This window comes from Sphaerodactylus townsendi, linkage group LG03 (genome assembly GCF_021028975.2).
Source record: "Sphaerodactylus townsendi isolate TG3544 linkage group LG03, MPM_Stown_v2.3, whole genome shotgun sequence".
Classification (NCBI taxonomy): Eukaryota; Metazoa; Chordata; class Lepidosauria; order Squamata; family Sphaerodactylidae; genus Sphaerodactylus; species Sphaerodactylus townsendi.
In genome coordinates, this window is record NC_059427.1 from 142,504,732 (window position 1) to 142,516,798 (window position 12,067).

The 12,067-nt window shown below is 45.8% G+C and overlaps 1 protein-coding gene across 1 annotated transcript in view; it reads left to right on the plus strand.

Moving 5' to 3' along the window:
- The window catches only part of LOC125427881 (cAMP-specific 3',5'-cyclic phosphodiesterase 4A-like), a 339,670-nt gene that overhangs the window by 309,196 nt on the left and 18,407 nt on the right, over nt 1-12,067 (plus strand). Inside the window, 1 exon segment of the mRNA XM_048487443.1 lies at nt 7,818-7,996. Coding sequence (XP_048343400.1) covers nt 7,818-7,996 — 179 coding nt within the window.

Consider the following 12,067-nt stretch of genomic DNA (forward strand, 5'->3'; position numbering starts at 1 on the left):
TCAAAGTGCAAAAGACAAAGAGTGAATACCGTAAAAATACACTGCAAAGCAGAAGAGAAAACTGGCAAAAGAAGGCTCTCCATGGACAGTTCCTAGAAAAAATTGAGGACAAAATTGACAAGGAAAAAACCTGGTTGTGGCTCACAAATGGAACTTTGAAAAAAGGAGACTGAGAGCTTGATTCTTGCAGCCCAAGAACAAGCAATTCGAACAAAAGCGTCATCAAAGCCAGAATTGAAAAGTCAACTACAGATCCCCAAGTGCAGACTCTGCAAGGGAAACGAGCGAAACAATAGATCACATACTTAGCTGCTGCACCAAGAGATCGCCAGGCGGGACTACAAGCAGAGGGGCATAATACTGTTAGCTCAGATGATTCACTGGAACTTGTGCCACAACTACCATCTGCCTGTGACAAAGAACTGGTGGAATCACAAACCTGAAAAGGTCACTGAAAATGAACCGATAAAACTACTCTGGGACTTCGAATTCAGACTGACAAAGTTTTGGAACACAATACTCCTGACCTCACGATTGTGGAAAAAAAAAGTGTGGATAGTTGATGTTCTACGCGATTCCTGGTGACAGCAGGATTGATGAGGAAGCAACTGGAAAAAACTTACCGCGATATGAGGATTTAAGGATTGAACTGCAAAGACTCTGGCACAAACCAGTAAAGGTGGTCCCAGTGGTGATCGGCACACTGGGTGCAGTGCCTAAAGATCTTGAGCGACGCCAAAACAATTGGCTGACAAAGGAATCACCATATGTCAGCTGCAAAGGCCACCCTACCGGCTCTGCATTGATGACTGATACATCACATAGTCCTAGATGCTTGGGAAGTGTCCGACGTGTGATGTAATACAAAATCCAGCATATTGATCTTGTTTGCTGTGTATAACTGTTTTGTATCAATAATAATAATAATAATAATAATAATAATAATAATAATAATACCACATCATTTTTTCCACATTACCCACACATACCACATCTGTCACCAAGAAAATGGTCAATTTAGCTCTCAGTATTATCAGGTTTCTGAAAGTGTTCCAAAAACAGTTGACTTCCTTTCGGGGTACAGACCCAGGTTATCTGATCTCCAAGGAAGAATAATGAATTGAAATGGAAAAGCCCAGTAACTGCTGGATTTTGTTTTCTGATAAAATTTAGCGACAAGCCTTGAAGCTCCACATTCCTTTAATGTTTCTAGTGAAAGATCTGAATCTGGTTTGATTAATAGAAATTTCAAGGCTTTGCCGTATTGTTTGTAAAATTAATCTCTTTATTCTGTTGTCACTGTTTGGTTAAAATATCTTCATGTGTTTTGATTAGAATGGCTCTATACGTTGAAATATGAAAGCAATCTTAATTCTTGCCTGTCCTTCCAAGTCTAATAATGGCTCAATCCATTTTCCCAAGGTTACCAACAGACTGTTTTCTGCCCTTTAGGGATACCTCTTAATTTTACGTTACTCTGTTTTAGAACTAATCAAAGAGCCTAGCTGGGTTTCTCATGCACACATGAAAAGTACCTGCTTGGAGGTAATTTGGGGGAGGGGGAGGGTGTGCTGAAAGGATGTGAAAATGTTTGAGGAGGGAGGGAGAAGAGAGAAGTCCCCATTTCATAAGAACATAAGAACTGGCCTGCTGGATCAGACCAGAGTCCATCTAGTCCAGCACTCTGCTACTCGCAGTGGCCCACCAGGTGCCTTTGGGAGCTCACCTGCAGGATGTGAAAGCAATGGCCTTCTGCGGCTGCTGCTCCTGAGCACCTGGTCTGCTAAGGTATTTGCAATCTGAGATCAAGGCAGATCAAGACTGGGAGCCATAGATCGACTTCTCCTCCATAAATCTGTCCAAGTCCCTTTTAAAGCTATCCAGGTGAGTGGCCATCACCACCTCCAGTGGCAGCATATTCCAAACACCAATACCACGTTGGTGAAGAAGTGTTTCCTTTTATTAGTCCTAATTCTTCCCCCCAGCATTTTCAATGGGTGCCCCCTGGTTCTGGTATTGTGAGAAAGAGAGAAAAATTTCTCTCTGTCAACATTTTCTACCCCATGCATAATTTTATAGACTTCAATCATATCCCCCCTCAGACGTCTCCTCTCCAAACTAAAGAGTCCCAAATTTCAAAGACAACTGACTTTTTGTTCCATAGACGAAACCTTGCTCTGCTAACCCATGTGACTGAGTGCATGTGGAGGATGGATTCAGATACACACCCCAATGAAAATAGCAGGGTGACACTGCAAACATAAGGGGTGCTTCCAAGATGCAGTTTGTTTTGTCACACTGCAATGATGCTGTGCAGCCAGGCAAGGGAGCAGGTTGGTCGTCTGCCAAAGTCAAGTGTCCACCCTTCGTCCTTCAAGTCAATTTAAATCGAGGCCAATTTGTTGGCTCTCTTCACGCTTCATTTTCACGCAGCTTTTGCTTTGTGGAGCCATTTCTTTGTGTGATCCCTATTTGGCTGGGATTCCAGACCCCAAAATTATTTGCTTATTTGTTTATTAAAAAATCCCACCCTTGCTGCCCTCACGATGGCTAGCAGGACAGCTGACCATTTCAAACCTACATTGCTTATGCTGCGTAGCCTATAAATTAGAGCCCAAATATAAATCGAGGCACCTAATTTTACCACCAAAAAAATGGGAAAACGTATTGACTCGAGTATAAGCCTAGGGTGGGAAATGCAGCAGCTACTGGCAAATTTCAAAAATAAAAATAGATACCAATAAAAAATGTTTTTGAATATTTATTTCAAAGAAACACAGTATGGTATCAACAATAACTTTAAAAGTTCTGAAGTGAAATATATAACTCTCACAGACAGTATCTCTTCAAAGTTTCATAGGGAAGATGCTCTACAAGATCCCCCTTTTTAAAAGTCCCTGCAGGTTCTCCTTCAACACGGATAGCTTATCATTACACAGTGAAGATGCTTACGTGGTGATGGCAGCCGCTGCCCCAAAGCAAGTCTTTTTTGCAGGTCTGCAAGCTCAGCTGGACAGAAGTCCCACCTGCTTTCCAAAAATACTGGTTGTAGGCAGAGAAAGGTGCTATCCAGGAAGGGATAGTTCTCATGGAACTATCAACTAAGACGCCCTTTCCTGGTCTGTGACTGATAGCACTGACCCTTGTAGTGTGTTGTGAAGTTTGGATTTTTTGCCCCTATGTGCATCACTTTACATTTTGCTACATTGAACTGCATTTGCCATTTCTTAGCCCACTCACCTAATTTATCAAGGTCCGCTGGGAGCTCTTCGCAATCCTTAGTGGTTCTCACTACCCCTACGTAATTTGGTATCATCCGCAAACTTGGCCACCATGGTACCCACCCCTACTTCCAGGTCATTTATGAATAGGTTAAAGAGCACTGGCCCCAAAACGGATCCTTGAGGGACACCACTCCCTACATCTCTCCATTGTGAGAACTTCCCATTTACACCCACCCTTTGCTTCCTGTTTCTCAACCAGTTTTTAATCCATAGGAGGACTTCCCTTCTTATTCCTTCATTGCTGAGTTTTCTCAACAGTCTCTGGTGAGGAACTTTGTCAAAAGCCTTTTGGAAATCCAAGTAGACAATGTCCACTGGTTCCCCCTTATCCACATGCCTGTTTACACCCTCAAAGAGCTTTAGTAAGTTTGTAAGGCAGGACTTGCCTCTGCAAAAGCCATGCTGACTCTTCCTCAGCAGGTCTTGCTTTTCTACATGTTTTATAATTTTATCTTTAATGATAGATTCTACTAATTTACCAGGAACAGATGTCAAACTGACTGGCCTGTAATTCCCCCCCCCCCCCCCAAATCCTCTCTTAAAGATTGGTGTGACATTGGCCATCTTCCAGTCATCAGGGATGGAGGCAGATTTCAGGGATAAGTTGCATATTAAAGTGTGAAGATCAGCAATTTATATTCTCCTAACCCTACCCTGCTTAATGACGTTTAATTCCAGTTGCTTGTGGTGGTTTTCCGGGCTGTGTGGCCGTGGTCTGGTGGATCTTGTTCCTAACGGTTCGCCTGTGGCTGGCATCTTCAGAGGTGTATCACAGGACACAGTGTGTAACAGACTTCCTTCTGTGATACACCTCTGAAGATGCCAGCCACAAGCGTTGAGCAAATCCTGGGCTCCCGGCAACCTAACTAGTTGAATCAACCGTGAAGCTAGCCGACAATACATTTAATTCCAGTGTTTCTTGTTTCCCAGTCAATCTTGACTTAGTTTGTAAGTAGTAGCACTCTTATATCCCAAGGCGTCAACTGACAGCAGCATATAATTGTATCACCTCACCTTGAACCAAGTCCAGATGTCCAACTCTGCCTCCTCGCCTCATCTCTACTTCGGTACTATCATAACCAGTTCTGGGCTGTGAAATCCAGCCAGTTAGTTCTGGACGAGGGTTCCTGAACATGGAGCCCACCAGTACTTCCCTAGACACCTCACATTCTGTTTTGCACACAAATCGGGAGCCAGCTTGGTGTAGTGGTCAAGAGCAGTGGACTCTAATCTGGAGAACTGGGTTTATTTACCCACTCCTACACATGAAGCCTGCTGGGTGACCTTGGGCCAGTCATAGTTCTCTCAGAACTCTCTCAGCCCCACCTACCTGACAAGGTATCTGTTGTGGAGAGAAAGAGGAAAAGGAGTTTGTAAGCCTCATTGAGACTCCTTCCAGGAGGAAGGCTGGGTATAACTTTTTCTTCTTCTTCTCCTTCACATGTGGAAACTCGGGTTTGTGTACGGAAGCATGCAGAGTGGCCGAATTAGTCTTCTCCACACGTGTTCCCCCGCGGAACCCACATGTTGCCTGAACCAGGAAGGCAGCAGCTGAGGGCGTTCAAAGCAAGCCCTCTACCCTGTTTCCCCGAATATAAGACATCCCCTGAAAATAAGACGTAGTAGAGGTTTTGCTGAAGTGCGAAATATAAGGCATCCCCCGAAAGTGAGACGTAGCAGAAGTTTTTTGTTTGGAAGCATGCCGACAGACAAGAACACAGAAAAAAATAAGACATCCCCTGAAAATAAGACATAGCGCATCTTTGGGAGCAAAAATTAATATAAGACACTGTCTTATTTTCGGGGAAACACGGTATTGCCTCCGTCTTCTGACTTCCCCGGAAGCCAGGCCCCCGTGGGCAGCAGTCGATGCAGATGCCCTGCCTTAAGCAAACGTTGACGTAAACCGCCTCTTCAATAGGGGCCTTGTGTGAGAGCTGGAAGTTTGGCCCGAGCGCATGCCACGAGTCAGTTGGGTGCCTGCCAGAATTCACACGCCCTGCCCCATCTCTGAGCGGCTGCGGCATGCCCGGCCAGGGTCAGGCGGCTGAGCAACACAGGCCAGAGGATTTGCGCGTCTGCACAGAAAGGTGAAAGAAAGCCTCGCAGGTCTGTGAGGTGTTTTAACAGGCTGGCTTGCAGCCTGGAGCCTACTTGTTCCCAAGGAGCTAGCGTTTGTTTTGCAGGAAGTTGCTTGCCATCGGTGTGCTTGTGGGAGTGAGTTCCTCATGCAGCCAATGTTAGGTCCGGCCGCTGGGTTTCCGGAGCACTTCCTGACATTAACAGAGGAAGTTGTGTCTAGCAGAGCCGCGTAGGGTGAGACTGCGAGTTGCCAGGATTATTTGTATTCCACTTCTGGCTCTCAGGCAGGAGTGGATAGAATCCCATGCATTATATAGAGCACACCTTGAACACATTGATGGAGCAGAGGTCCATTAATGGCTACTAGCCATGGTGGCTAAAGGGTGCCTCAGGAGGCAACATCAGGGGACAGCTACATCCTCTGTGTCCTGTTGTTGGGCCTCCAGAGGAACTGGGTGGCCACTGTGTAAGACAGGATGCTGGACTAGATGGACCCTCAGAGATCAGATCCCGTAGGGCTCTTCTTATGTTCCTATCAGGGGAAGGCCTCCGCCTCTTCGTCCTGTTGTTGGATCTCCAGAGAAACAGGTTGGCCACTGTTGGAGATGGGATGCTGGTGCAGATGGGCCATGGGCCTCATCCAGTAGAGAGCAGCAGTGGAGTAGTGGTTGAGAGCAGGTGCCCTCTAATCTGGAGAACCGGGTTTGATTCCCCGCTCTGCCGCTTGAGCTGTGGAGGCTTATCTGGGGAACCAGGTTAGCTTGTGCACTCCCACACACACGCCAGCTGGGTGACCTTGGGCGAGTCACAGTTCTTCGCGCTCTCTCAGCCCCACCCACCTCACAGGGTGTTGTTGTGAGGAGGGAAGGGAAAGGAGATTGTCAGCCCCTTTGAGTCTCCTCGCAGGAGAGAGGGGGGGGGGATATAAATCCAAACTCTTCTTCTTCTTTGTTGTGATGGGCGGGAAGCTCAAGGTAAGTGAGGGAGTGGCCTGGCCTTTTTAATCCCATACAGAGTCGGAATGAAATTTCCCACTGATCCATTCTCCCTACACTGTCTTCCTTGCTTCCAGTTTGCATTCACTCGGAACAAAAGATACTGTTCTGGGATGGCACGTGGGTTTTCAGGTTCTTACAGGTTACGTATTGTGAAAATGGCTATTTATTTAGATTTTTGGAAAAATGGCTTAAAACGCAGGTCGGTTGCTTCCTTTCTCGCTTCCGCGGCTTCCCCTCCGGTCTTTGGAACCTGTTTCCTGAAAGGACCTGTTTTTTCCAAACCTGCTACTACATAACAGGTTTTGTGCGACAAAAAGAAAATATTTATTCCGTTGAGACCAACACCTGCAGCGTACAAACAACACCCACAGCCCAGAGAGATCCTGGCATGGTTGTGCCCTCAGTCTTTCGCCCTTGTGGCGTAGTGGTTAAGAGCAGGTGCGCTCTAATCTGGAGAACCGCTTTTGATTCCCCGCTCTGCCACTTGAGATGTGAAGATATCTACAACTCCCTCTGAAGAAGACTGGATGACACAACTAATCGAATTTGCGGCTTATGATAAACTTTCAAGTTTATTACATTATAATACAATAGAATTGTTTTTAGATATATGGCAACCACTAGTAAAATTCTTGCAAACAAACAAAGAATATAATAAGCTATCTTTGTACCTGCAATGTTGACAAATTCATACTAGACTGAACTGTAATTAAGTAGATATGGTTTACATATGTATAATCAAAGCTAAGAGGAAGTCCAAACTCTTTTTTCTTTTTCCTTCTCTTTTATCTTCTTTCTCTGTTACTGATTTTCTCTTTTCTCTCTTATCTTCTTCTGATCTTCTTTGTTAGCTCACGCTTTCTTCTTTTTCTTCTTCTCCACCTACATATGCTTAATTTCCCTCTTATAGTCTCATATATACGATAACTCTTTCTATGTCTCACAAATTTGACGGGCTATCTATTCTTTATATAATGGGTGATATTATTATTATTATTATTATTATTACTACTATTATTATTATTATTATTATTATTATTATATTTATAAATTATGTAATTGAGGAAACGCTCCAGATATGTACAATTAGACTTTGTGAATGTAAAGTCCTGGCAACTTTCTTGTAAAAGAAACAGTGAGACAACTGTAAATCTTATTTTTACTGTACAAATATGATTCTAATCTTTAATAAAATAAAACTTTAAAAAGAGTGTGGAGGCTTCTCTGGTGAACTAGATTAGCTTGTGCACTCCAACACATGCCAGATGCGTGACCTTTGGCTAGTTACAGTTCTTCGGCTCCACCCACCTCACAGGGTGTTTGTTGTGGGGGGGAAGGGGAAGGAGACCCTTGGAGTCTCCTCTCAGGAGAGAAAGGGGGTATAAATCCAACTCTTCTTCTCCATCTTGTCCGTCCACCCCTCACTCTCTGCTGCCGTTTTTTTGGTCCCCAGACAAGCAGAACGATGTGGAGATTCCATCCCCCACACAGAAAGATCGGGAGAAGAAGAAGCACCAGCAGCCCATGTGCCAGATCAGCGGGGTGAAGAAACTCATGCACAGCTCTAGCCTGACTAACTCCAGCATCCCTCGCTTCGGGGTCAAAACCGACCAGGAAGATCAGCTTAGCAAGGTGAGCTTTTCGGCGGGAGGGGCCTGAGGAGCGCGAGGCGGAGCAATGGCCCTTGCAGTATTTTCGAATGAGGGGAGATGGGTCGTAGCGGAGTCAACAGGGGGGGGAGGACTCGAGGAGAGAAGGCTGCACAAGCTCTGCTTCCTGGGTGGCTTTCTCCATCTTCCACAAGCAGCCCTAAGCTGGAAGGTTTCTCAAAGGCAGCATTAGAGCATTTCTCTGTTACTGCTTGAAAGAACCGCCGTTCAAAAAAACACACGCGCTTTTTTTTCCCTTTGAGCCAACAAGAGAAGGGCAACAAGGATGATTGAGGGACTGGCGCACCTTCCCTATGAGGAGAGGCTGCAGCGTTTGGGACTCTTTAGTTTGGAGAGGAGACGTCTGAGGGGGGATATGATTGCGGTCTATACAATTATGCAGGGGAAATTTAGAAAATGTTGACACACAGAGAAATTTTTCTCTCTTTTCTCACAATACTAGAACCAGGGGGCATTCATTGAAAATGCTGGGGAAGAATTAGGACTAATAAAGGAAACTTACTTCTTCATAGCGATGTGATTGGTGTTTGGAATAATATATATACAGGGGAGGGGGTGATGGCCACTCCACCTGGATAGCTTTAAAAGGGCTTGGACAGATTTATGGAGGGAGAAGTCGATCTCTGGCTGCCAATCTTGATCCCTCTTTGATCTACAGGCTTTACCAAATGCCTTAGCAGACCAGGTGATCCGGAGCAGCAGCAGCAGCAGAGAAGGCCATTGCTTTCACCTCCTGCATGTGAGCTCCCAAAGGCACCTGGTGGGCCACTGCGAGTAGCAGAGAGCTGGACTAGATGGACTCTGGTCTGATCCAGCTGGCTTGTTCTTATGTTCTTATGTTCTTAAGTTCCCAAAAACATGATGACTGCTCAGGTTTGTTGCTGTTCTCAGTCTCTGCTTTCTGGCTTCCAAGCCAGTTTTCAGCTAGTGGGATCTTGGCACTTGCGAAACTGGATGTGGATAATCCCAGAGGGCAGTGTTGGGCTTCCATACAAGATACCCAATGAAAGGAGCTTTGATTTTTGAAAGCGCATATAATGAAAATCTGGTTTTCTGTCTTAAGTTACTACTGAACTAGAGTCTGGATAGTTCCAAAAGTCTTTAAGGTACTGTCATCGTACGTCGTTTTTCATTCAAGGAGACTGTTTAAAAACTACCCAGATTTCATGTCCCTAAAATTACTACTTAGATTTGTGTGGGTTCTCCTTCCTTGAATCTGTCTATCAAGATAACATTCCTAGTCCCTTTCATTGCATGGGCTTAGGGTTGTTAGTTTTGGGGGTGGATCCTAGGGAGGGATGGAGTTTGGGGACAGGGTGGACCTCAGGAGGATATAATGCCCTATAGCCGTGGTGGCGAACCTTTGGCACTCCAGATGTTCATGGACAATTGGCCATGCTGGCAGGGGCTGATGGGAATTGTAGTCCATGAACATCTGGAGTGCCATAGGTTCGCCACACCACTGCCCTATAGCCCACCTTTCAAAGCACCCATTTTCTCCAGGGGAACTTCTCTCTGTAATCGAGATCAATTCCGGGAGATCTCCAGCCATTGTCTGGAGTGTGGAGATTGGCAGACTAGAATGGATGGTAAGACCACGGGTTCAAGGCCAGCTCAGACCCCCATTTTGGAATACAAAACAGGATTCCTCGTCTGGCTCTGCCCTCAACTTTCAGTGGTTTGGTTCAGACATCATGTGAAAACGTGGCTGGATTGAAATAAGTAGGGCTGGTGTGATTATCGAAATGCGGCTCCCACCATTGTGGGTTTGCAAAAACCAGGATCTAGAATTGTGGTTCAACATGGTGGTGTCACCCTTCAGAAAATGTCATCCTAAGAAACCAGAATGAATCCACGCGAAGATAACAGCATAAAATATATAATGTCTTTGGGGCCTTATAAAGAGAAATATTATCCTTTGAAGAGTTTTGTGTTCCCCAAAGCATGGGAGTAACACAAGTATTGCCAACTAAAATAGATCTTTCTTTTCTCGCTCCCTTCATGGAGTTCCTGTGTCAGTTCCACAGTGGCGTACACCATTTTGTCTTGCAGCAGATTCTCCATGGGGAGACTCCCCATGGAGGTTTCCCTCTGCTTTTAGCTCTTTAGTTTGCTGTTGGCTGTCGAAGTAGATGAATCAAAGATTGTTTTAGCCTAAAGCGATCCCATACATGTGTGTCATTTTTTCCTTTTTTATTGTTTTGAGGGGGCTGTCTGTGAAGCCACAACAGCACAAATATGTGCATATTTCAGCTTCTCTAGTCACGTTGCCATAGCTTCGCAGACAGCCCCCTCAAAACAAAACAAAAAAGAAAGGAAAAACAACACTTTCTTTACAATACGCCGTCAGCATAACCGCTTCATTCGTTGTTTACTGACAACAAAATGTAACGACAGATATACTTTAAGCTTGAAATCTCCACGAAGAATCTCCTGCAGCACACAAAGTGGCAGGCCCGAGCGACAGAAACAAAAGCAAGAGGTTTGGGCGGGAGAAATAAATCCGGCTTCCTGCGCCTGCTGAGGTGTTTACAGCGAGCGGCAGAATTGTCCCACCTCAACCTGGGTTACTTGAGGGCAAAAAGATTGCTAATTTAAGCGATTTTTTTAAAAAAAAATCCAGGTTGAAGAAGAAAGAAGAAGAAGAAAGAGAAGAAAGAAAGAAGAGGAAGAGGGAGAAGAGAAAGAAGAAGAAGAAGAAGAAGAAGAAGAAGAAGAAGAAGAAGAAGAAGAGAAGAAGAAGAAAGAAGAAGAGAAAGAGAGAGGGAGGGAGGAGGAGGAGGGAGGGAGGAGGGAGGGAGGAGGAGGAGGAGGAGGAGGAGGAGGAGGAGGAGGAGGAGGAGGGGGGAGTTTGGATTTATATCCCCCCATTTCTCTCCTGCAGGAGACTCAAAGGGGCTGACAATCTCCTTGCCCTTCCCCCCTCACCTAGAAACACCCTGTGAGAGGTGGGTGGGGCAGAGAGAGCTCCGAGAAGCTGTGACTAGCCCAGGTCACCCAGCTGGCGTGTGTGGGGAGTGCAGAGCTAATCTGTGAGCTTCCCCAAGAGAAGCCTCCACAGCTCAGGCTAGAGGCACAGAATCAAACCCGGTTCCTCCAGATTATATACACGAGCTCTTAACCTCCCTACGCCACTGCTGAGAGGAATATAATGGGTTGGACTGTGAAGTTCTTCCCCAAAACACTTTTTATAACATCCTAGAGACGTTATATTTGTGCCGTGCAGAATCCACCAGTGTGGGACTTCCATAGAAGATTCGCAGCGAAAGGAGCTTTGATGCTCAAAACCTCGACATTGATTTATTACCCACAGCTTTAACTGTTGTTTCCACAGGATGGAGAAACACAGGGCCAAACTAGATGTTGGGTGTACCATAGGGTTGCTGCTCTGCCTGTGCTGTTTTTCCGACCCAGAATGGCATTGGAGGTTAAGAGCACGTGTATCTAATCTGGAGGAACCGGGTTTGATTCCCAGCTCTGCCGCCTGAGCTGTGGAGGCTTATCACTGAGGTTCAAGGGCTTAACCTGTACACTCCCACACGCGTAGCTGGGTGACCTTGGGCTGATCACAGCTACTCGAACTCTCAGCCCCACCTACCTCACAGTTGTTTGTTGTGAGGGCAAGGGCCAGAAGATTGTAAGCCTTTGAGTCTCCTGCAGGAGAGAAAGGGGGGATATAAATCCAAACTCTTCTTCTTCTTCTTCTTCTTCTTCATTGTGAGGGCTGCTCAGGTGCAAGGAGAAAGGCTGGAAACACTCTGCCCAGTGGTTCCAATTTGGGCTGCCATTTTGCTGAAAGTCCTCGTGGCAATCTTCACTTAAACATACAGTTTCTTGGAGTTGTCGAAGGCTTTCACGGCCGGAATCACTGGGGTGCTGTGTGGTTTCCGGGCTGTATGGCCGTGTTCTAGCAGCATTCTCTCCTGACGTTTCGCCTGCATCTGTGGCTGGCTTCTTCAGAGGATCCGTGTTCTAGCAGCATTCTCTCCTGACGTTTTGCCTGCATCTGTGGCTGGCTGCTTCCAGAGGATCC